Below are 24,610 nucleotides of genomic sequence, written 5' to 3'. Positions count from 1 at the left end.
AAAATCTTGTGTGCTCACTATTTTAACGTTCTTTTTGTGTTTTGTGTAAGTGTGGGATCATGAGTAGGGATTGGTTGTTTGGTAAATTTCCTAACAATTTGTATGAAAGCTTTGTTCGAAGTTCGTGGCTTGAGCAAAAGAAATGGATATTGAAGATCTTTGGGACAAGGTCAACAGATTCGATGACAGATTTGAATTTTTGGAAGGTCCAATTTAAATTTGGAGGGTTACGTACCTGAAGGCATGAGTCAAAAAGATTGGGAGTGCTACTACTTTTGCCAAGTCTATATTCTGAGCAGGGTTTTGGAGTTGCAAGAATTCTATATTTCTATTGAACCACAATCTTTTTTATTCTTTTTTCCTGGATCTGATGTTGAAAGGTTGAAGCCCCTAGTTCTTTTTTTTTTTTTTTTGGGAAAATTTTAGTTAAAGAATTTCAACTATACCTCATGGGTCTCTTCAAGACATGAATTTCGTTTTGTGTCGATTGAAGACTAAAACTTTCATTTTTTATTAATTAAGAATCCTGTTTTTTTTTTTTTTTTTTTCAGTTTTTATCTCAACTTTTGCCCGACATTAAACTTATCAAACCTATACCAAATTCAGCAAACTTATACTGGGTTTAAAGCTATGCATCTTCTCTTTACAACCATATAAAGATCACTCAAATCGAACATCTACAACTCTAGATAATCGGCCCCAAAGTAGAGTACTCGAAACTGTTCAATCGGACCTCTTAGAAAATATATGGAAAATTGAATAATTTCGGGTACCCTAGTTTGGGGCTGATTATCTAGAATTGTAGAGGTTTGATTTGGTTGATCTTTATATGGTTGTAAAGAAAAGATGCATATCTTTAAACCCAATACAATATTGCTGAATTTGGTAGAGGTTTAATGAGTCCAACGTTGGGCCAAATTTGAGATACAAACTAGGAAGAAAAAAAAAAAAACAAGGTCCTTAATTAACATAAAATGAAAAATTTTCGGTCCTCAATTGACACAAAGTGAAATTTATGTCCTGAATAAAGACATGAGCTATAGTTGGAATACTTTAGCAAAAATTTTCCCACTTTTTTTGGCCTGGATTGAAGCCCCAATTTGAAGCTTGAAAAAGTCCTTTGATGTGTGAATGGAAGCTAAGAACATGAGAACATGCTATTCTAAAACTTTGTTTATAGAATGGAGTGCTGGCAATAAAGTAAAAAATAATTCAACAATAAGCACATAATAATTAAGCATCTTCTAGTCGCCTAATTGAATGGAGATCTAAGCATCTTTTAGATCAGAGAATCTTAGGCCCTGTTTGGTATCCATTTCAAAAAAAAATTCAAAAACATGGATCCATTTTAAATCCAGTTTTTAATATTTGAAAACTTGTTTGATATAAAACTTAAAATCAGGTTTTAAATTTTTAAATTTTTGAAAACCTGTTTTTGATATTTTTTTAAATTTTTTTTTTTTTCAGTAAGTTGTTTGTTAACAGATTTAGACTTAAAGTTTGAGCGCAAGACTTGATACCCGAGATTTGAGATTCGAGATTCGAGAACCGGGGCCTAGGACCTATGACCCAAGAACCGAGACATTAGATCGGCCGAGACTCCATATACAAGGCCCGTAACCTAAGATTGATAACAAAATTCATAGAACAATCTAGGAAGAGCAAAAATAAAGGGAGCAGATCATTTATTCAAAAACTAATTGTAGGGACACCTCAATGAAATCATGTACTGCCTACCACACTAGAAGGAACCAATCAAATATCACACTCTCAAATACAAAGTAAAAAAAATGCAACAAAATTAGCAAAAGCAGAACTTTATCCTTTGGACAAAATAAATCAAATCTACAAACTAATCTTGACAATGAATAGAATAAAGATTATAAACGGGTCAGAGTATCATTTTATGCTCTGTACATTAAATCATTGGTCGGCTTATTTTATTATTATTTTTTCAACAATACTCCATCTTCATAAGAAGCAGTTAGTATATAAGCAAAAATCAAGTGCCAATCCAAACCGCCTGTCTCTTAATGAAGTAGACCTCAAAAGTTCACAAACAGCCAATCATGATCTAACGGTAAACAAAGAGAACCACTCATATCAACAGATGTTTCAGCCAAAGAAAAGTCTTCAACTTGGCATGACATGGCCTTTTTCCTTGCTCCTGTTGGCTACCCAAGTGAACATCACATTGTAAGCAAACCCAACAACTGAGAAAAGAATATTAGAAGCAAAATCAAACAATATGGAAGAAGACTATAGACTAAAGCACATGCTAGTAACAAAGCACCTGAAGGAGTAGTAGTTCTATTGATTAACGCACAAAGACTATTTCTTATATAAAATACTCCTAATTACATACACAAAATGCATCAATCCCTGCCAAAGCAGCAACCCAAAATGCCCCAACAGTCTTTGCAATGACTTGGAGTTAAAAGAAAAACCTAATGGAACAAAATTCATAGTTCCAAAGTTATAAATCTGTCAAACAAAAGAGTGGGCTAATGTCAGCAATAGCCCAACCTAATTTACATCCACAAATTACAATATGAAATTGGCATCAATTTTATAAAGAAGAGAAGGCATCTAAGGAGTTGGAGTTATTCTCCTCTAACACATAGGAGTTGAACAATATAGAATAACCAATTAATGAGTTTCTCAATTTGCAATCTGTAAAATCCACTTGCCTCTGACACACAGGAGTTGAAGTTATATATTCCCCTCTTGTAAGTTGTTGCCAGCTGACTTGCACTTTTGAGATACAAGTGAAGCCTTTTCTTGAGATTTTTCTGTATTGTTCCTCACTGCATCTTCAATCTTGAAAGGTCAATAACAATGTATAGATGTAAAATATAAATAGCTCCAATAACTATAAAGAAAATATATCTGCAATCAGTTTATAAAAATTCATGTTTCTAAAAAAAGCATGACAACTAACAAGATTTTTTCCATCACAAATCTCTTTAGCTAAGTTCACATCACACATCTCTTTAGCTTTTTTCAATAAAGATGGTTCACAGAGGACTTGATAGACTAAGTTCACTTAGCCTCCTCTGCCTCATGACTTGACACCACCTTCACTCTTTCACTCTTTCTAATTAACAAAAACACACATGATGCTGTCATTCTATTGAAGTACTTCTAATTTTTAGTTTCCCTTGTACATAACTACATATTGGTAGACGTTATGTGTATTTCACAGAAGTCATATTTTATACCTTGTCCAATTGCATTTCTCTCAAAGTTGTAGGAATACAAAAGTTTTTGAGGAAGTCATTATTATTTGATTAACATGCATGAGAATATGAGATGCATGCAACAATTCATATAAGGTATAGCTTTGTCTAGGTGTAGGACAGACGTTGCTTTACAGCTATAGGGAAGCCAGTAGGAGTCTTGACAGGGCACCTAGAAGGTGTTACATTCATTGACAACAAGATGGTCGTTTTACATTTCAAATCGTTTCGAATGAACACCCAATTCATTGACAGAGCACCTAGAAGTTGTTAAATTCACTGCAAATTCTGAGAACTACCCACATAGAATTACAAAAGGAACTACACAACACCCAATTCCTAACTAAATCAAACTAGAAATAAAATTAATCATAGAAGAACTGCCACACAAACAAAACCAAAAGAACAAATCATCTGAAACTTATTCCTGAAATCACAGACATAAAAAGAAGGAACAAATTACCAAAAATCCAAGATAAAAATAAATAAATCATCAAAAACCTAATCTCATTTTACAGACCTCATTCCCATAATCACAGGCAGAAAACGAACGAACAAATCACCAAAAATTCCAGATTATAATGAATAAATCATCACAGACCCATCAAACATACCATCCCCAAAATCGTAGGACAAAATCTAAGGCAAAAATAAACGAGTTTACCTTCTAGTGTTGAGAAGATGAAGGGAGACGACGAAGAACACAATCCACAGAGGAGACGAAGACCAAGAGATCGCTAAGGTAGAAGACGAAGAATAGGGTCGTAGACTCACAAACCAAACCTCGGGTCGCAGACGAAGACAGAGAAAAAAAACGAGGAAAATGATGATGTGGTGTATTTAGAAAATAGGGTATTTTTAGATAATTTTTAAATTTTTATTTCAAAAACTGAACTACCAAACAAGTTTTCACAAAAAAAAAAAAAAAAAAAAAGGGATGTTGTTTTTAAAAATAAAAAACAGTTTTTAAATCAAATACCAAACGGGGCCTTAAGTTCCAGCAGGAGGACAAAAACAACAGAGAATGAAGCTTAATATTCCAAAAAACACAACTTAAAAGGACCTGGTCTGCCACAAAATTTTCCATGTAAATACCAAGCATCACATAGTATAGGCTATAGCAACCATGCTGAAGTAACTTGACTTCTGACTAAACATTAATTCAATTTCCAATTTCCACCTGAATCTTTGGAACACCGCTAATATGGTATGACATGATTTATCTGCAGCTTCATAAACTGAACAGGCATGTTAAGCTAAAGTAAAACCCAATAACTACTTCTCTGATCTCCCAAATTGGCCATAATATACATAAAAGTGCTCACTAATTCATTGGAAGAAATTAGAAAGTTCCAATTTCATGCGAATTGAAGCCATATATACATCATATATAGAAAAAACAGGAAGATGATATAGAACTAATATACATGTTGTAACACCAATAAATGCTCTAATTGAAAGTTATTGTTCCATCCAAGCAAAATGTATGGATTTCTTGAATTTGAACGCCTACATATCTCTTAACATGAATGACATCATGGCATTAACTCAACAAAATTCATAAGATGATCAATAGACTTTAAGACATGTGAGTAAAGATATATGGAAAATTCTCTCCTTGATATGCATGGCAGATAACGCACATGGCTCAAAGTAGCATAAGTTTCATTTATTAAAAAAAACAGCTATTGATTCCCCTACATAAGAATCCCAATACAGGAACAAACTGTAAGTTCAAGAAAAGATATGATGAGATTTACGAGAAAATTACAGGATGAGAAATGAGTTTGTTGATGTACAGTTTCCATTATATACCAACTTCAAGTAAACTTATAAGGGAGCACCCTGGAGAATAAATGCCTTAGTACAGTGTGAAAATATCTTTAGCACCTTTATACCCATCAAAGGAGTGGAGAGTCCACCAGGGCAAATGTATAAGCTAGTGAGCTTCAGATAAGATTTCCACACTTCTCAGCTTCCGGTATAGGCGTCAGAAACTCCTGATAAAATATTGAGTATGTAAATAAATCCTGTCATCAATTTGATGAAAAAGTTAACTGACCAGATGGATTGGGCAAAGTGACACGCAAATTTGTGATGTCCTATATTACTATAATTTTTGTTTTTCTTCTAAACGAATATGATATTGAGATATTTTTTGCTGGAGAGAGATCGGTTTCTAATTTTTCTTCCGGCCCTAGGCTTTTTACTAGTTAGGTAAAGCCCCCAGATGACGTATTTTTTTAAAACGAAGTCTCTGTAACGTGACATAAAAGTTTTCTTATTTTTTATGAAATTTCATAAACCAAAATTAAAACTAAACTAAAATATGATAAATGAAGTGAAATTTATTGAATTATTGTATTACAAAATAATTAGAGTGCCGTATATTGCTAACTTTGGATACCGGTAATAGAATTGCTATACATAGCCCAAATAGTTCTTAGTTTACATATTTTTGGGGTTATTAAAGATAAACTACGCGCCGCTACTTTCTTTCTAGGAACCTCCTCCTCCTCCTCCACAACCTCCACCACTGCCACCGCCACCGCCACCGCCATCGCCACCTCCACCTCCACCTCCACAACCTCCGCCACCACCGCCGCCACCACAAGCACTGCCACCGCCACCACAAGCACCACCACCGCCTGCAGCACCACCACCGATACCACCTCCTCGACCCCTTTTCTTTTTTGCACCATTAGCAGTTGGTCCGTTGTCACCACAAGCAAATATGACCATTGATATAAGCGAGAGGGATACAACAATCATGCAGAGCAAAAGTAGGCCGCTCGAGTTGTATGGCATGATCATATCTACTCCCTCTGCAATATGGCCACCACCTACACCAAAATATTTTCTAGCCATTTTTTTGATCTAGATATGTGTTACAAGATCAGCTTTAGGAGGTTCAAGCACATATATATATATATATGCTATTGATCGAAGATTTATACATGTCAACAAATATAATGCGGTGTTCAATTCTTATAAGCCGTAGTATTCAAGGAATTTGGTTGACAATTCTGGCTGTGGAAAATTGAATATTATTACTCAGAAAGTTCAATTAATTCTGGCTGTATTTTCTAGTTTGGACTTTGAAATTTAGAAAGTCCTAGAGAAAATTGTAGCTGAGTACTTAATGTGACAACGCTTGATGAAAGCTAGGCTGCAAGATATGTTTGCTGTGTGAATGTGACGTACGCCAACCAAGTGCTGGATAAGATGTGATTATAATTGGGCTTATTATCATTTTTGCCCCTTGAAAGTGTAACAAAATCTCAATTTATCCCTCTCGTTATAATTGTCTCAATTTATCACCTGATAGTATATCTCATGATCGAATGTGTCCCTTCGGCTTAATTCCGTCATAACCTCCATTAGCCTTGCTAACGTGGCGTCTACGTGGCAAGGCATATTGGTCATTTCCTCACTCACTGCCTGTGACACCTCCCTTTTTTCTATTTTTTAATCTTCTTTTTCTCATTTTTTTTCTCTCTCTTCGTCCGGTGGTTAACGTTGGAGGTGTTGGTCGGGTTTTGCTCGCCATCCTTCCCTTTTTTCCCCCTCTGCCACTCACTCGCCCAGAAAATCACCTAAAAAATCCATAACCCGACTTGAACGTCAGTGATCGGCCGTTTTTCGACAGAGTTGTGATGCCGGACCGGTCGTGTCGTCTTCCACTCGTCGCACTGAGTCCTGTAGTGCCCTTGGATTGCCCATTGGACAACTGTGTGCGACTGCTCAATGCTAGGAAGCTCTGTGGGGTGGGAGAGAGAGAGAGAGAGAGAGAGAGAGAGAGAGAGAGCGAGAGAGAGAGAGAGAGAAGGTTGGTTGGTTGGTTGGTTGGGTGGGTGGGTGGGTGGGTGTGACAAGGCCAACGGTTGGGTTGGGTTGGGGGGGGAGGTGCAACAGTACGAGGGGGGAGGGGGAGGGGGAGGGGGAGGGAATTGCAGAAGAAAAAGAAAGGGTGGGGGAGGGGGGAAAGGGGTGGGGTTCATGTGGAGGGGGTGAGTTTTTTTTTTTTTTTTTTCTTTCATTTGTTTCTTTTTTTTTAATTTTTTTTCAAGTTTTGTATTAAATTAAAGGGGTGGATCCCACTTTTGGGTCTCTGGCAAAATGAAGGGTGTTGAGTGGTCCAGGCTGGTCGAAATGACTAATATGCCCTGTCATGTAGGTTTCACGTCAACAAGACTAATGGAGGTTATGACGAAATTGAGCTGAAAAGGCACATTGGATCATAGGATATACTATCATGTGACAAATTAAGACAATTGAAACGAGAGGGTGAATTGAGATTTCGTTACACTTTCAAGGGGCAAAAGTGGTAATAAGCCTTATAATTGTCACGCTTGATCCAAAACTAGAATAAAAAAGGCCAATTACAAAAAAAAATAATAAATATATTTAATTTTATAAATTAGTCAATGAACTTTTTCTAAATATCATGATAGTCACTATTGACCAAAATGAAATTAAGAGAAATTATGTGAATTAACAACCACACAAAAACAAAAAGAAATTTACGGATCTTGCACTATGACAACAGACAACTTAAGATAAGGACCTAATATGCCACAAAATATTCCATGTAATTTGTAAATATACAGCAGGCATCACATATTGTTTGATTTCTGACTTCAGTAATTCAATTTTCATCATAATCTTAGAAACACCACTAAGATGGTATGACATGATTTAGAACATGGATATAACTGAACGGGTATTAAAGCTAAAATAGAACATGGAGAAGTACTTCTGATCTCCCAAATTGGCCCGAATTTCAGGAAAAAAAAAAAAAAAGGAGAAACAAGTATGGAAGTTCAGACCACCCTATTTTAAAATTATGGATCATGTCATACCATATTAGTGGTGTTCCAAAGATTCGGATGGAAATTGGAAATTGAATTTAAACATCAAGCATCACATAGTATAGGCTATAGCAACCATGCTGAAGTAACTTGACTTCTGACTAAACATTACTTCAATTTCCAATTTCCATCTGAATCTTTGGAACACCACTAATATGGTATGACATGATTTATCTGCAGCTTGATAAACTGAACAGGCTTTTTAAGCTAAAGTAAAACCCAATAACTACTTCTCTGATCTCCCAAATTGGCCATAATATTCATAAAAGTGCTCACTAATTCATTGGAAGAAATTAGAAAGTTCCAACTTCTTGCGAATTGAAGCCATATATACATCATATATGGAAAAACAGGAAGATGATATAGAACTAATATACATATGTTGTAACACCAATAAATGCTCTAATTGAAAGTTATTGTTCCATCCAAGCAAAATGTATAGGCTTCTTGAATTAGAACGCCTACATATCTCTTAACATGAATGACCAAAAAAAAAAAACATGAATGACATCATGGCATTAACTCAACAAAATTCATAAGATGATCAATAGACTTTAAGACATGTGAGTAAAGATATATGAAAATTCTCTCCTTGATATGCATGGCAGATAACGTGCATGGCTCAAAGTAGCATAAGTTTCATTTATTAAAAAAAAAAAAAAAAAAAATACAGCTATTGATTCCCTCTACATAAGAATCCCAATATAGGAACAAACTGTAAGTTCAAGAAAAGACATGATGAGATTTACAAGAAAATTACAGGATGAGAAATGAGTTTGTTGATGTACAGTTTCCATTATATACCAACTTCAAGTAAACTTATAAGGGAGCCCCTTGGAGAATAAATGCCTTGGTACAGTGTGAAATATCTTTAGCACCTTTAAACCCATCAAAGGAGTGGAGAGACCGCATCAAAGGAGTGGAGACTCCACTGGGGCAAATGTATAAGCTAGTGAGCTTCAGATAAGACTTCCACACTTCTAAGCTTCCGGTATAGGCGTCAGAAGCTCCTGATAAAATATTGAGTACGTAAATAAATCCTGTCATCAAAAAGGTAACCTAAAGCAGTGAAGGTGAAGAGTTACAGGATTACCTCAGAAAACCGCAAATGTCCATGGTGCATGGTAGAAGTTTTAACAATTGTCTCCCACTTGGGGTCAAGAGAGGATTTCTTGGAAGCCTGACAGCTAGGATAAATCCGTGAACCAAGTGAAGACTGTGAAGATGAACTCCTTGAGGAAATGGTAGGTAAGGTACGCTTTAGCCAAGATTCTGATGGAGACTTTGGTAAAGGTGGTCCAAGAGGGAGTCGTGGATTGTAGCCCTGGGAACTTTCTTGATTACCAAATTGCATAAGCTGTTGGTTTTCTAAATCAATCTGCCCCTTGTTGACCACTTTTGAGCTGTACAATGTAATAGCATTTTGACTAAGACCATGAGAACTTTCTTCTGTACCTGGTTTCCTACACTGCTGGCTTTCTAAATCAATCTTCTTCTCATCAGCCAGTTTCACGCTTGCCAACATAATACAATCCTGAGTAAGGCCATGAGAATTTTCTAGACCAGCTGATTTCTTTAACTGTTGGCTTTCTAAATTAAACTTCTCTTGGTCAGCCACTTTTGAGCTTAACGATTTGCTACAATCCTGAACAAGAACCTGATCCTGTGTAGAACCATTTTTCTTGTCTGTTTGCACATCATTAGTAGATTTTCCAGAACAAGACAGAAAATTGGAGTCAGCAAAGTCCAAATATTTAGGCCGCACTATTTCCGTTTCATTCTCAACACCCAAGTGCTCAATATCTTGAAAGGAAAACTCTACTGAAGAAGTTTCTTCCATTTCACTTCTTTTTTCCGGAATTTCAAAATCATTCCCTCTGTAATCAGCAGGGCCCTTTATATCTGTGGAACATGAGTTTGAATTTGGAGATTTTACTGTATGTACGGAATCTATAAAGAGAGTCTTCTCAACCACAGGACTCCCTGAGCCCACTTCCCATTCAGCATTCTCAGTAGCCAATAATTCCCAAAAAATTTTGTGGCCTTTTTGATATGGATCAGACCTACTAGTCTCTCTGGAATTCTTAGCTTTTTCAGGAACACCAAGAAAACCTTTTTCTTCATGAAGACTAGACTGAAAACACTCATTCCGGTAGGGTGATATGCCACTACCCTGCAGACGCCTGTACGCAGATGACCCATTCTGATAATCACTTTGGTTAGTGGTCTGGTAGGATTCACGTTTTAAATCAATCTTATCTTCATGCAGCCCAGCTTCCTGATGTCCATTCATTAATCTCTGTTCATATCCATCACCCCCCGCATTCTAGAGAAACAAATAGCTACTGTTCAACAAAAACTCTTGACAAGATAATAACAAAAGGAAACAAAAACAAGTAGAGAATGAAAAATACCACTGTTTTTGCTTCACTGTGAGGACCGGCATAAGAAGATTTAGCCTGCACTCTACTAACAGAAGAAATGGGTAATTGCGCTTGCATTCTCATTCCTGGAACTGGATTCAAAAGGCAAAAGGAATTTTTTAAGCAAAATCCAGGAAATAACCCACAAACTTTAGCTAATGCATTTTCACACCCTTCGTAATCATCACCTTCATCCTCACTTTCTTCCCTGGCTATATCTTGAACATAATGTGGTAAAACATTTGGTCTATATTGATTAAGCGGATGCCGTTTATCCCCACTCACTACCTTCTTCACCACTCTTGGTTTCTCTTGGGAACTTGGTTGCTCTCGGGCAACTGGTTGCTTCCTGGTAGCATATTGAGGTGTTTCTGAAGCCATTGCTTTTGCTGCAGGCAAGAACCGACCCATCATGAAATCCCGCGTCTGTGGATCTGTTGAGAAGGTTCCAGATGGTTTGATATCTGAACCATCCAGTCCACTCAGACCACTTACACTACAGTTCATATAGGATGATTCAGTCCTAGAAAGTGCATCAAGTGCATCTAAATAGGTCTCATCACCATCCTCTGAACCAGTTATACCCTTATCCTCCATATCCTCTTTAGAGCTTTCATATTTAGTAACTTTTTTTCTATCCAAGGTCGAAATGTTTTGAGAATTGTTAAGTACATTTCCAGTTCGGGTCCTTCGGGATTGAGCAGCTGTTGTTCCTTTATGACCTTTTCCCGAAGCTTGCTTCTTATTATTTGAAACCCTTCCAGGCGGAAGCTTTGGTGCAGTGGGAGTCCGTTCAAGAGCCTTATATTGTGATTTGCTTTCATCCTTTGGTCTTCCTGGGATTTGCTCCCATAGAAAAGGAACAGTTCCTGGGTTCCTCACTGGACCTGATTTTAATTCTGATTTGTAAGCAGGAAGAGGAGGTAGTTTGGGTAGTGGTTTATCAGTCTTCCTTCTGTCATCAGCTTCTGAGGAGACCACTGTAGCTGTGAACCGTCTCACGGATAGAAGTGGCTGATTAAAATCCAACTGCTTCTCCTCTATCAGATTCTTTAGCATCGTGTACTTTCCTTTTCTTTCCTGCAAATCACCATGATCTGATCAAATTGCAGTCCAATGGAGAAAGAATGAGGAACTAGAGTCGCAACTCACAACACAGGAGAGAGTATAGAAAGTAAGAAGGCAACTAAGAAAATTAACATACTAAAACACAATTAATATAAACCGCAAACTAACATATAAGTCACCCACTTTTCACCAAAACAAAAGAGTAAAATTCCAATTGAAAGTTGATTCAAGTATAACAAAACATCCGGACTTGGAAATTTCAGACCCTCTTTCTGAGCATCCAACCCGGTGGGAGTTTTTAGAAACTTTCCTCAATTTTTTGGTTTCATATCAAATGTTCGACAAGTGGTAAACATTTTGATCTTTCATGAAAACAGAATTATTCAGTTTTCAACTTTTCATAGGATTTGAGATGAGTCCACTGTATTTTTCATGACAGGTAAATGATTCTTTTTTGTGTGTTGCATCAACAATGTTTTTGACACAAAGAATTCAAGATTTAGGATTCTGCAAATAACCATATCTATTTTAATGTACTGGCAACTTGGGTTTTTTCCCCCTCCTAAGCCACCAACTTGTGTTTAAAAATAAAACGCCCTTAAGTCACGCAGAAGTACTAACCTAAGATCTTTCCTATGTATCCTACTTAAAATGGACCATTTGTTACGGAGGCACAAGAAAAACCTAAGAAGAATATTTTCTGCATGTCATCTCGAGGATTTCAACGCATCCTAAACACAATAAAAATTTCAACGAAACAAGTTTAATCATTAGTAAAGCCAAAGTCAACAAGGGCACGACTCATCTAACAAAAAGTTAAGTCAATATCAAATAGTGTTTGTGATCCACTCTTTCGTTAAGCTCAATAATAGTCATCAATTTTCTTGTTAACATTTCAACTCATCTGACAGCCCAGGGAAACCAAAAAGGAATAAAGCAATGGAATTAAAACTTTCACAATTTACCAAGAAATAGAACGTTCAATGCAAAAGAAACCAATACAACTGTCTGGTATAATTAAGGTCATTTGCATCATTTGGCAAATAGGACGAATTGTAATGAAGAATAGGTTCGAATTTTATTTCTTTTCCTTTTCTTCATTTTCTCAGCAACCAAACGGATGGTTAGGTACACTGTGAAAGCGACTGGTCCTTGTTGTTTTGGTCAAATACTCAGAAAACAAGAATGCTTAAATTGGTAAAAATTCTAATATTCTTATAAAACAACAATAATCAAAACACCCCAGTAAGAATCTGAAATTCTTATCTGCACAAATACTAGCAACAAACCTTAATCCTCCATAAAATCCCAACTATTTTTTCCCACATTCAAAAGAATAAAAATAATAATTTCGAATCTTTATTGAAACAAAAAACACCAAGAAAGCTAAAAGAACACCTTAAATGTTCAAATTCGATTTCACATTCATATCAGGTAGAAGTCAACCGACAAATCCTTGCTCAGATTTCTTTCAGATAAATCAAATTTAAGAAAAAAGAAGAACGAGAACGAGAACAAAAACAAGAGCAAGATGGAAATACAGCATTAAGTTGAAGAAACACTGACCCAGAGAAAGGCAAAGAGAGAAGCTCGAATGTAAGGCCGACCCAGAAACCAACTGGGTGTGGTTCTTGGAAAGACTAGCAAATGTGAGCTCTACAAGTCACACAAAGAGAGAGAGGCATGGTGACAGAGAGAGAGAGCTTGTATGAGAATCAATACCTAATCATTCACCAAAAATTCAAAGAAATTTGATAGAGAAAGAATAGAATAAAGGGACAGAGAGAGAGAGAGAGAGAGAGAGAGATAAACTGGTTTGTACGTTTGTGTTAATACTTGGCTGCAGAGCAGAGCTTACCCGCCGATAATGAAAAGCCAAATTTAAAAATTAATAATAATGTTTATTTTATGATTAACATATATCACATCATTTTAGAAAGTATTATTAGTACTTTTATTTAAAAATAATAATAATAATATTTTTGGTAAAACAATAATATTGATTAAGAAATGTGTATGAGAAGTTGTAGGTTAGTTGTTGTTTATTGGATTAGTTTATGTGTCACAGGCATAGGATCATGTGAGGACAATGAATATTGAATAAAAAAGTGTGAAGGTCATGTTTGTACGACTGGACCGACGCAGAGTCATACATCATTTGATTCATTGGGATGTGAATTTCTGTGTGAAAAGGTGGGTGAAAGGGAAGCCTCGAGGCCCATATCTTTTTTCCCTCTTTTATTGATTAAATTATTTTGTTTCTTTTTGCCTCTTTATTTGCTGGCAGTTCATTTGCCTTTATGAATTATTGGTCGAATGATGTATGCAATGTATGATATATCTACTTTGATATATACTTGGCAATTGGCTATCCGAACATAGTGATCCTGGTGTTGTCTTGTTGTCATCATAGGAAGATTTGTTTTTTTTGGTTAGTGGTGGATGTTAGGGACCATAGTTGTAAATCATTTATATCTTAATTGTATGATTCTTTCTTTTAAGAGAATTTCAAGAGGAAAACAAAGCAAAGCAATTAAGTCATTGAAAGAAAAGGACGAGGGAGGCCACCCATGCATAAAAAAAGAGGCAAAACTTCCACACACAAAAAAATTTAATATCACTTTGGTAAATTTTTTTTTTTTGTGTACATTTAATATGTATTTGTTCATTTTAAAGTTTTTTTTTTTTGTCTGCTATGTTAAAGTTGAAAATGAATTAATCGACTAGTTTGGTTTATAAGATTAAATCTTCATTATAGGAAGGATGTGTTTTGATATATATGATTGAATTTGATAGGTTAATTAAGATGACTAAATTCATATATATTCAAGAAAAAAAGTGTTTTACTGTTAAAAGAAAAGATGGAATGAAAATAGAAGACATAAGGGGAAACTTATCCTTACTAATTAACCCCATATTTTTTTTACCTGAATTGGAAGGAATAAGTTTTTTCTTATAACTAAATTCATTTTCTTTTCATTTTCTTCTATCAAATTAGTAATACACGTGAATTTATTTAATTTTATACATCGAATAAGGCTAAAGATCGTATAATATATAATTATATATAGATACAAAAGCTGAAATTCTTTGGCTTGGCCATCGACAACAATTGACTAGTAGTTATAACCCACATTTACATCAACCATTTCTATGTCTTTTTTCAAACTAAAAAAAAAAAAAACAAAGAAGAATAAACAAGTCATATGCCTTGCATGAGTGGCCAACTCATATGACACCCTCTCTATGAATACGTGTAAGAGAAACCATGCAAAACTGAGAAACAAGTAAATGAATATCATAAAGAATGCCATGGCAGACGTGCATTAAATATCCCAGCAAAAGAGGAAAAAGAAAAATAATGCATTAGATTTAGATCCACCAATTATTTGGCATATGATTTAACTTTTGTAGGTGAGAAAAAATTAATTACATATGTCGCAAGTGTTTGAGTAAAATTTGAATGTAAGAGTACATACATAAATGTATATATCTCTTTCATTACGTAATTTAGTAAGTAATAAGAAAAGTAAATATATAAATATATACACTTGTAAATTGTAATAAATAAGTTTTTCTCCACAACTAATATATGTCAATATTTCTCGTATGAAATACAACAATCTATTATCTATTTCATACGTAGCCACACTATATAGGGCATCCCAAAAGCCATGAGATATGTGACTTCTCTTTTTTTTTTTTTTTGGTCGAAAGAAGATTCATTAGCCACAAAGGCAGAAAAAGGGGAGAACAACAGGATAGACAAGAGGGGGGATGGAACCCAGCCCTCAGTCCACGCAAAAGAAAATAAAACAGACAAGAGCTCCAGTAAAAAGAAGCACCGAAATAAAAAAACAAAGGCCAAAGAACAAAACAGGCCAAGAGAACACCAAAAGAGGAACCATCAAACAGAGCTTCTAATTTGGGGGGCAAGGGAGTCCATCACGATCAAGAACAGACACTAGGGAGGTTGGAGGTCGATCGACCCAAATTTCCATGCACAACCTCCGCTTAGCTAGCCGGGCAGCGTGATCTGCAGCACTGTTGGCTTCTCTTTTAATCCAATCCCATCTGACAATGAGAAAGGAATCACACAGAGGAAAGAAGCTGGTTAGAAAAGGAGAAATCCTCCAATTGCAATTCTCCAAACCACCATTAAGGTTATCAATCAACTCTTTGGAGTCAGTCTCCAAGTGGACATGCTGAAAGTGGAGAGAATGAGCTAGTTTTAGACCCTCAAGAGCAGCACAAGCTTCAGCCTGAATAGGAGAGTTTAGGGGTCTATGGTGGGCCAAGCCCGCAATGAAGGAACCGGTGTGATCTCTGATTATCACTCCCAGGCCAGCCATGCAAGATGCACAGTCCCAAGCACCATCAACGTTGATTTTAACAAAAGGAAGAGATGGTGGTGACCATAATCTTGGAAGAGGGGGGGAGAGATTACTGGCACTAGAAACAATATCACATCTAGAGGCCCGAGCCACTTGGTATTCAGCTACTGCCCAGTTTGTTTTCAAAATAACCTGAGAAGGGCATGGAGAAAGACCCTTGTAGATGGCATTACAACGTTCCTTCCAAATGTTCCAGCATAAGAAGCTAGTATAAGTCATGAAATTGTTGAATAAAGACTGATCCGTTCCAATAACAGCAGGGATGCTATTTATCCATTTATCCATAGAAGTAATAAGCTCTCTTTGGGGTCTATAGCCCAGACAACTCCCATGCCAAACTCTCTCAGTCCAATTGCATAAAAGAAGAGAGTGCTCAATTGATTCCTCATGTTCGCCACATAGGACACAAACCGGGGAAGTGACAACCTTTCTTTTGAATAAGTTTAAAAGAGTGGGAATAGAAGAGGTGACAATTCTCCAGATAAAATTGATGACCTTTGGGGGGGCCTCTATCTTCCAAATTAACTTCCATACATCTGGGTCAATTGAGTGAGATGAGGTAGGTCTAGATAGGACTTTTTGGCAAGCTGCTTGGTCGTTGAGCCAAAAGTAACCAGAGCGAACAGTAAACTTCCCAGACTTAGTAGCTGGCCAAACCAACCTATCCTCACAGCTCGGGTTCCCAATAGGCAACAAGAGAATGCTCTTTGCATCATGCTCAGAAATGAAAGGCAGAATGGGAGCTAAATCCCAAGTACGCGAGTGTTGATCAATCAGAAGATTCACACCAAACCTCGTGAAATTGCTTGTTGTGTCCGTAGGCTTGAGGATGCCCTCTGGAGTGTGGAGGAGCCATCTGTCCTTCCAAACCTGAATCTTACCCCCATTCCCAACTTGCCAGCGAGCCCCATTCTCAATTAAGTCTCTCCCGGCTAGAATACTACTCCAAGCCCACGAAGCACGTGCCCCTTTCTTTGCACTTAAAAAGTCACAGTAATGGAAGTATCGGGCTTTTAGAATCCGAACCCACAAAGCATCTGGATTTTTGATAATCCGCCAGCATTGTTTTGCCAAAAGGGCCTTGTTAAAGCTTACAAAATCCCGAAACCCCATGCCTCCATTTCTCTTAGCCCTGCACAGCATACTCCATGCTTGCCAATGAATTTTGCCCCCTTCATCACTGTTACCCCACCAGAAATTAGCAAGCAGGGAGTTGATTTCCTTGCACATAGTGACTGGAAGAAGGAAACAAGACATGGGATAAGTAGGGATAGCCAGCGCCACTGCCTTTATGAGAGTTTCTCTACCAGCCTGTGAAAGGCAATTTTGCTTCCAGCTGCTAATTTTTTTGAGAATTCGGTCCTTAATGTAGGAGAGAGCTTCTCTTTTCGAGCGGCCCCAAATAGTTGGAAGCCCCAGATAAATGCCAGGGTCCGAACATTTTGGGATATTAAAGAGAGCACCAATTGAGTCTTGAACATCCAGAGGGGTATTCGGTGAGAAGAACATACTGGATTTGTTGAAATTAACTACTTGGCCTGATGCAGTACAATACTCATCAATGATTCGGTGGAGAGTAGTGCAGTTTGCAGTGTTAGCTCTAAGAAAAAAGAGTGAGTCATCGGCAAAGAATAAATGAGTCAATCCTGGACAGTACTTGCTCAACTTTATGCCATGGAGATTCCCAGCAAGATTAGCCGCAGTTATGTTTCTAGAAAGGACCTCACTCACAAGTATGAATAAGTATGGCGACAGAGGGTCTCCTTGTCTTAGCCCCCGTGAAGGTCTAAAAAAGCCTCCAGCCTTACCATTGATCAAAACAGAGAAAGAGACAGATTTAACACAATTCATGACCAGCATGGTCCAACTTCTATCAAAGCCCATTTTTATAAGAGTGGCCTCCAAAAAATCCCACTCAATCCTATCGTATGCCTTATTCATGTCCAGCTTGAGCCCCAACTCAAAACCCATGGTGAATTTTTTCAGCCGGAGGTAATGGAAAGCTTCATGGGCAATGAGGATGTTGTCCTGTATTTGTCTACCGGGAACGAAAGCAGTCTGGTGCTGGGAGATCAAACTTGGCAAGTGGTGCTTTAATCTGTTAGCCAGAAGCTTTGAAAGAATCTTGTATGAATTATTACATAGGCTGATGGGCCTATACTGATTAACCGAAGAGGGATTTGGGACCTTGGGAATTAGAGCAATATGCGTCATGTTCATCGAAAGTAAGGAAGCTTCCCCCTTGTAAAATTGAGCAGCTGCCGCATTTATTGTCTCATGAACAATTTCCCAGTACCTATTGTAGAAAAGGCCGGGAAAACCATCTGGCCCTGGCGCCTTCAGAGATCCCAACTGCTTAACGGCTAACTTAACTTCCTCCACAGAGAACGGAGCTGTGAGTTGTTGATTCATAGTAGCAGTTACTAATGCAGGAACACAATTTAGAGTTGAGCCCCAGTTTCTCCTGCCCGCAGTTTTAAAAAGATCTCCAAAGTATTTCTCAAATTCTTGTCTGATATCCTGCTCTTCAGTTGCCCAATTATCATTTCCAATTTCCAACTTCTGAATACGATTCGAATTCCTTCTTTGGATGGTCGAGAGATGAAAAAACTTTGTATTTGCGTCCCCATCAAGAAGCCAATTAATCCTGGACCTTTGTTTCCAGAATTTTTCCTCCATTGACCACAGAGTCCCCAGTTCCATTTTTAATTCTTTTTCTCGTTCCAAAATCAAAATCTCAGTAGGTTGGCCCTGTAGAGAGTTTAGTTCTACAGTGAGAGCGTCAATTCTCCTGCGGTTGTTGGGGAAATTTGTTCTGCTCCATAAAGTAAGCCTCTTCCTGCACTCTGATAGGTTCCGTCTCCAATCTGCAATAGCATTCTGCCCATTTCTGGAAGACCAACCATCCCGAATGACGGCTTCACATGAAGGGTCATCCACCCAGTATCCTTCAAATTTAAAAGATTTTTTGCCCCGAGCTGGTTGGTTTCGAAAGTGAAAAATGAGCGGACAGTGATCAGATCCAAATCTGGGGCCATGGAGAATATGAGAGTCAGGCCACTTGATAAGCCATTCAGAATTAATAAGCCCCCTATCGATTCTTTCTTTTATCAATGTCCCATCTTCATGGTTATTATGCCAAGTAAACTTTTGGCCCTTAAAACCCAAGTCAATGAGTTCGTTGTGGTCCATGAAGACCCGAAGATAGCGAGATTGGCTCCAAGCCCAAGGTCGACCACCCTCTTTTTCATTGAAGGATAAGATTTCATTATAGTCTCCAATACAAATCCAAGGGGCGCCATCATCAAACTTCATACAATTCATGTTTTGCCAGAAAAAGTCTTTATCACACCGATGAGGAGGACCGTAAATCCAGGACGCTCTGAAAGACACACCTTCAGTCTTGTGGACAACATAAGTATCAATAAGATTTTTGGTCGCTGAGATAATCGAGACTTCAAACTCAGGCTTCCACCATAATGCCAGCCCGCCAGAAAGACCAGTTGGGCTCACATTGATATGTGACTTCTCTTGCATTAGGAGATTGGTGCAATTGTGCAATGCCCTCCAAAATAGTAGCTTTGAGCGTAATTAAATGAGTTTTATAAAACTTTTTGGGCCTTCTATCTTGGTCAGGCCCAATGCCGATGCATAGCCCACGCCTAACCTCTTTTTTTCTGGATAAAAATGTTTCTAACCTCTTTCACATATACAGGCACGTTGTGTGTATTATTCATGGAGTTTGAATAAATAAAACAGCCATACTATTTTGATCAACATATTTGTGAGAAAGTGAGGTTTATTTATTATGTTTAAAGTAAGATTTCATCAAAAGGCACATAATCCTAATAAGAAATCATAGGAAAAGATGAACAACCAACCTTGTAGCTAATGAAATGGACTCCAAGCATCCCAATTAAATCCAAGAGAGCTGAAATGCCTAGAAAATTGAGTCCTCCTCAATGGATTACCCACCTCACTACCCATTCTACCCTAAGGTCCCAAAACGTACCCTAAGTACCTAAATTTGAAGTTGGGTTATTTTAAAGGAAAGAGACCCATTTTTATTTGAGGAGGAAAAAAGCCCAAAATGTACCAGCCACACCAAAAAAAAGGTCATTTTTGCTTCTTTCATTATTGGCTTAAAATTGTTATGAGAGGGCTCCTCCTTATTTGGCAAGTCATCCTATACTCCTTGTTCCAAGTCTTTGATCTCTTTCTTTTACTCGGAGTGGTGGGTAGAGCTTCCACTTCTAGGATCCAGCACATAAAGAACGATTAGGTATTCTTAGGGACAATAGTGTGGTGTTGGCCAAAGTTACCCCGATGCTTAAACATATAAGAATATTCTTAACTCTTAAGTATATTTGGTCTCTTCAATAAGAGTCTTAGGGTTCAAGGAACCTCTAAAATTCAATGTGAGATAGCTTCTAGTTGCTTTGGAGCTTAACACGTGGAAGGTGTGACCCTGTGAGTTTACATTTCTTTTGTGTTATTCGTAGTTTCAATGAACAAAAGATGTATTCATTGTGGGTTGATAAGTATTGTGTGAACTCTTACTAATTATTCGTGATGACATGATTGAGTTGCACTTGTTTTAAGACTGAGGGGGAAAATTAAGTTTAATTGGTACCCCAGTGCATTAGATACCGCTGAGATACAAATTGCTCGGGTGGTAGTTAGTTTTCATATTTTGGTTTGTTGTGATCGGTGGTCAAACGTCTATAATATTCTAATTGACGCTACGTCGTCATTGTATTTTATATTTTTACATTCGAGGTCAACAGTTCAAATTTTTTATTCTTTAACATTGTTTAATTAGAAAAATATCAAAAATATATATATCTAGTTTATTATTGATATTGAATTTCACAGAAGAACCTTTTTTTGTTTTTGGTCAAATACAGAAGAACCATTATGGTCTTGTATGGTTTTTTTTTCCCCTGCTCTGTCATCTCAATATTCTAGGGTTGGGATTCTCAGACAACCAAAATGTGCTTAACACGCTCTAACAGTCTAACTTTGAGATTTATCTCTGCAATAATACAAAGGCTTGCCAACCATCAAGAGTCAAATATATATTCCTTTCATTGACGTCCTAGCTTCTTTATATTGAAATCATCTCAATCTCTCCTTCCCTTTATGCTATAATTGGAAGAATCTAATTGCTACAGAGCTCAGCTCATGCACTCAAGTGGGTTGCTGCCTATTCATTCACACTTTATTCTAAAAATGCAATTTTAAAGGGTTAAATATAGGCTCAAGTATAAATACATCCACTAATTATAAAAAATATTTTAAGGTGGTTAACAAACAAAATGATTTCAAATTCATATATTAACTAACGAAAACTTACAATAAAGTACATTCGTTAAGATTTTCATTTAAAAAAATATTAAATGCAATACTGGACATAGTTGACATGCATTTTTATTGACATAAACACCAAATTTATACCATGTGGCCAAAAGTAATAATCGAAATTTTGAAAATAAAAATAAAATAGAAATAAAGGAAAAAAAAAACATTTTTAGTCCCTATGTTTTATCCCAAAAACATATTTGGTTCATGTGGTTTCAAAACTCCACATTTGGTCCTTGTGTTTTATGTTTTTTTTGCAATATGAGGTTAATTTTAACAAATTCAAAATTTCAATTTTTGTTTAAAAATCAAATTCAAGGTTACATATATGATTTTTTGTCACTTTTGAGTAAAACTTGCAAGTTTATTAGTTTTAATTTAAGAAAATGGTTAATTACAATTATATACCTCAATTATACAACACTTTTCAACTTGGTACCTCTGGTTCAAAAACTTTCATTCGGGTATCTCAACTTCAATATTTCGCCAACTTAGTACCTCTATTACTTTGACCGTTAAGAAAACCGTTAACTGCTTATGTGGCACTGACGTGGCACACACGGACCCTACCACTAAAATGGCCACGTGGACCAAAAATAATTTTAAAAAAATTACTTTTTTAATACTGGTTCTTCTTCCCCACCAAGCACTACCTGCCCGTTCGGCACCCCCCTCCCCGTGACAGCCACTCCCTCTCCACTCCCGCAGACCCTCTCTCTCTCTCTCTCTCTCTCCTTCTTCCTCTCTCTCTTTCCCAACCCAAATTGCTCTTGAAATCTATCAAATAAGTTCTTCAAATGCAAATCCATTTTTACCCAAGTTCAAGATCTAACTAAATATTTCCTTGATGACAGACCTTTTCTCACTATATATCAAACAAACCCAATAACTCTAATTTACCATGAATTTGTTTAAGAACCTTTGCTCATTCACTGTACATTGGCGTGATTAATCAAAACCCAAAAACTTAGACAAACCCATAACTTTAAGACCAAACCTAGAACATGGTATTTGCATGTTCTAAATGCTACGAATCCAACCCACGATACAACATGAATCATAAACATGGCGTGATTCCAGATCGATGGCCAATGACTTCCAGATCGGAGGTCGGCAAAACCGCGGGCACTCATTGGGTCTGGCGCCGATCGCACCTAGCAGAGAGAGAAAGGCAGATTCGCGGCGATGAAGAAGAGCTATGAGTTTCTGAAGGAGAAGATCAGAATGGTGACAGTGCTTGTTTTCAGGTACTTGACGATTTGCTGGGTTATCGGGGCAGTTTTCGAGTCGGTGGTGGTGAACGTTGGGGAGGATTATGAGGTTTTTATGAGGATCACAGTTGGAGGTTTTTTGGTGGGAGTGTTGGTGATTGTGAATTTGGTGGGGTTGTTAATTGTTGCAGAGTGTGTTTTACTGTGTTTGCAAGAGTTACCAATTCGGGTTAGGAAAAAGAAAGAGAGAGAAAGAGAGAGAGAGATAGAGGGTCTACCCGAATGAAAGTTTTTGAACCAGGGGTACCAAGTTGAAAGTGTTGTATAGTTAAGATATATAATTGTAATTAGCCCTTAAAAAAAAATTTCATGTAGGTTATAAAATGTCCTTAAATTGCAAATAATATAAAACACAAAGACCAAATGCGGAGTTTTGAAACCACAATAACCAAATTTATTTTTGAGGTAAAACACATGGTCCAAAATTGTTTTTTACTAACAAAAAAACATAAAAATTTGAGAACACCCCGTAGATCCCCTGCCCACCCAGATCCCAGCCCTTTGCCACCATTCAGCTATCGTGTACTCTCGCCACCGGCGGTTAAACGTCACACCGCCAACACCTCTTTCTCCCTCCCTTTCTATCAATCTCTCTCTCTCTCTCTCTCTCTCTCTCTCTCTTCCCTTTTTGCTCTCTTTGCCAACACTCGCTGCTCCATCTCAATTGGAGTAGACTAATGATAGGTGTGCTATAGTGTAAGTTTTCATTAGTTAATGTATGAATTTGAAATTATTTTTTGTTTGTGAACCCTATAGTTGGTGTACATGTATTTGTGCTTGAGCCTTAAGTATATATAAACCTGGAAAAAATTCTCACGACCCGAAACGACACGAAAATTTCAGTGTTTAGGTTGGAGCTTATCGGGCCGGGTTGATACCAGTGTCACCCGTTAGTGACCTGTTAAGATAACGAGTTATGTCGGGTGAATTCGCAGGTCACCCGTTTCACCTATTAAGAAAAGGGCATTTATGTCATTTTATCATATCTAACAAAACAGCCCATAGGCCTCACCTTAGTGACCTCACCCTCTGTCTCTCGACTCTCTGCAATCTCTCTCCGCGATCTCCCTCTCTTTCTCTGCCATCTCTCCCTCTCGACCCTCAGCCTCCATCGAGTTCAGCCTTTAAAGTTTCTCTCGCCTCACCTTAGTGACCTCATCCTCTTTGTCTCTCGGTGGGTCTGGGTTTGGGATCGGTGGTAAGGTGGCTGACTGGTGGTTGAGGTTGTTCATCGTGGCAGCGTCACCATCCCCATAAGTCAATCGGCAACAACGGCATCTATTGGAAACAACATCTCCCATACTCGCAACCCACTCTCTCAAGTCTCAAGTAAGAAAAACAAACACAACCCAAAAAGAGATTTTATGAGAGTATGAGATTTTTTTTTTTGTGCTCTTTGTCTTAATCAATCAAACCATGATATCTCCCACTGCTTATTCTTCTCCTTCAGGTAAGTGAAGAAATTTTCCTAATTGTCGTTTCACCAAGGGCCCATGTTTATTTTCTAGAATACTAGTGGTAGGCATTAACGTTAACAATTTGGGAATTAATTATAATTTTGTTTAAAAAATAATAGTTTAGTTTTTTTAAAACGTGTTGTGTTCACCCATTTATATTCGTGTCGTGTTCGTGTGTTAGTCACCCGTAACTTAATTGGTTGTGTCGTGTTTACTCATTAAGCTTAACGGGTCGTGTCGTGTTTGACTCGAACTCGCAAAACACGACCTGTTTGCCAAGTCTAAGTATATATACTCTTCAAATTAAGACATGCATGTTTTGTTGTTATTGTCTTCCAAAAAAAATTATATAACTTAATTTCATAAACTATTTCTCATATCTTAAAAGTACATCCCATCAATTGTGTTATATTTTTGGGTTAATTATAATTTATACTTCTGAAGTTTGGGGTGATTCACAGCTTGCACTATATCCTTTTAGTTTATTTTTTTCTTTAATTTAGTACTTAAAGTTTTAATTTTTATA

The 24,610-nt window shown here is 37.2% G+C and overlaps 1 protein-coding gene and 1 long non-coding RNA gene across 7 annotated transcripts; both read right to left on the bottom strand.

The window, feature by feature from the left end:
* Window positions 1-1,742: 1,742 nt before the first annotated feature.
* Window positions 1,743-4,214, bottom strand: LOC147286772 (uncharacterized). 3 transcript variants are annotated; one of them, XR_015121955.1, is made up of 3 exons: window positions 3,904-4,214; window positions 2,366-2,813; window positions 1,743-2,213 (listed from the first exon to the last, which is right to left on the bottom strand). It is a non-coding gene; the product is annotated as an uncharacterized LOC147286772 (long non-coding RNA). The 3 variants fall into 3 exon arrangements; XR_015121953.1 differs by having other exon boundaries at window positions 2,366-2,820; window positions 3,904-4,213; XR_015121954.1 differs by having other exon boundaries at window positions 2,366-2,807; window positions 3,904-4,213.
* A 4,514-nt stretch (window positions 4,215-8,728) lies between these two features.
* On the bottom strand, window positions 8,729-13,444 carry LOC147286771 (arginine N-methyltransferase, putative (DUF688)). 4 transcript variants are annotated; one of them, XM_086240333.1, is made up of 5 exons: window positions 13,424-13,444; window positions 13,168-13,257; window positions 10,525-11,613; window positions 9,204-10,436; window positions 8,729-9,120 (listed from the first exon to the last, which is right to left on the bottom strand). In XM_086240333.1, exons 3-5 carry the CDS (start codon window positions 11,590-11,592, stop codon window positions 9,091-9,093), a joined length of 2,331 nt encoding a protein of 776 aa, XP_086096459.1. In that variant the 5' UTR covers window positions 11,593-11,613; window positions 13,168-13,257; window positions 13,424-13,444; the 3' UTR covers window positions 8,729-9,090. The 4 variants fall into 4 exon arrangements, with proteins under 4 accessions (XP_086096459.1, XP_086096461.1, XP_086096460.1 ...); XM_086240335.1 differs by lacking the exon at window positions 13,424-13,444 and having other exon boundaries at window positions 10,525-10,625; window positions 10,722-11,613; window positions 13,168-13,400; XM_086240334.1 differs by lacking the exon at window positions 13,424-13,444 and having other exon boundaries at window positions 10,525-11,630; window positions 13,168-13,400.
* Window positions 13,445-24,610: the final 11,166 nt, after the last annotated feature.

This window comes from Dryas octopetala, chromosome 4 (assembly GCF_963921425.1).
Source record: "Dryas octopetala chromosome 4, drDryOcto1.1, whole genome shotgun sequence".
Lineage (NCBI taxonomy): Eukaryota > Viridiplantae > Streptophyta > Magnoliopsida > Rosales > Rosaceae > Dryas > Dryas octopetala.
The sequence above is the reverse complement of the archived record's forward strand: the minus strand, read 5'-3'. Positions and strand labels throughout refer to the sequence as shown.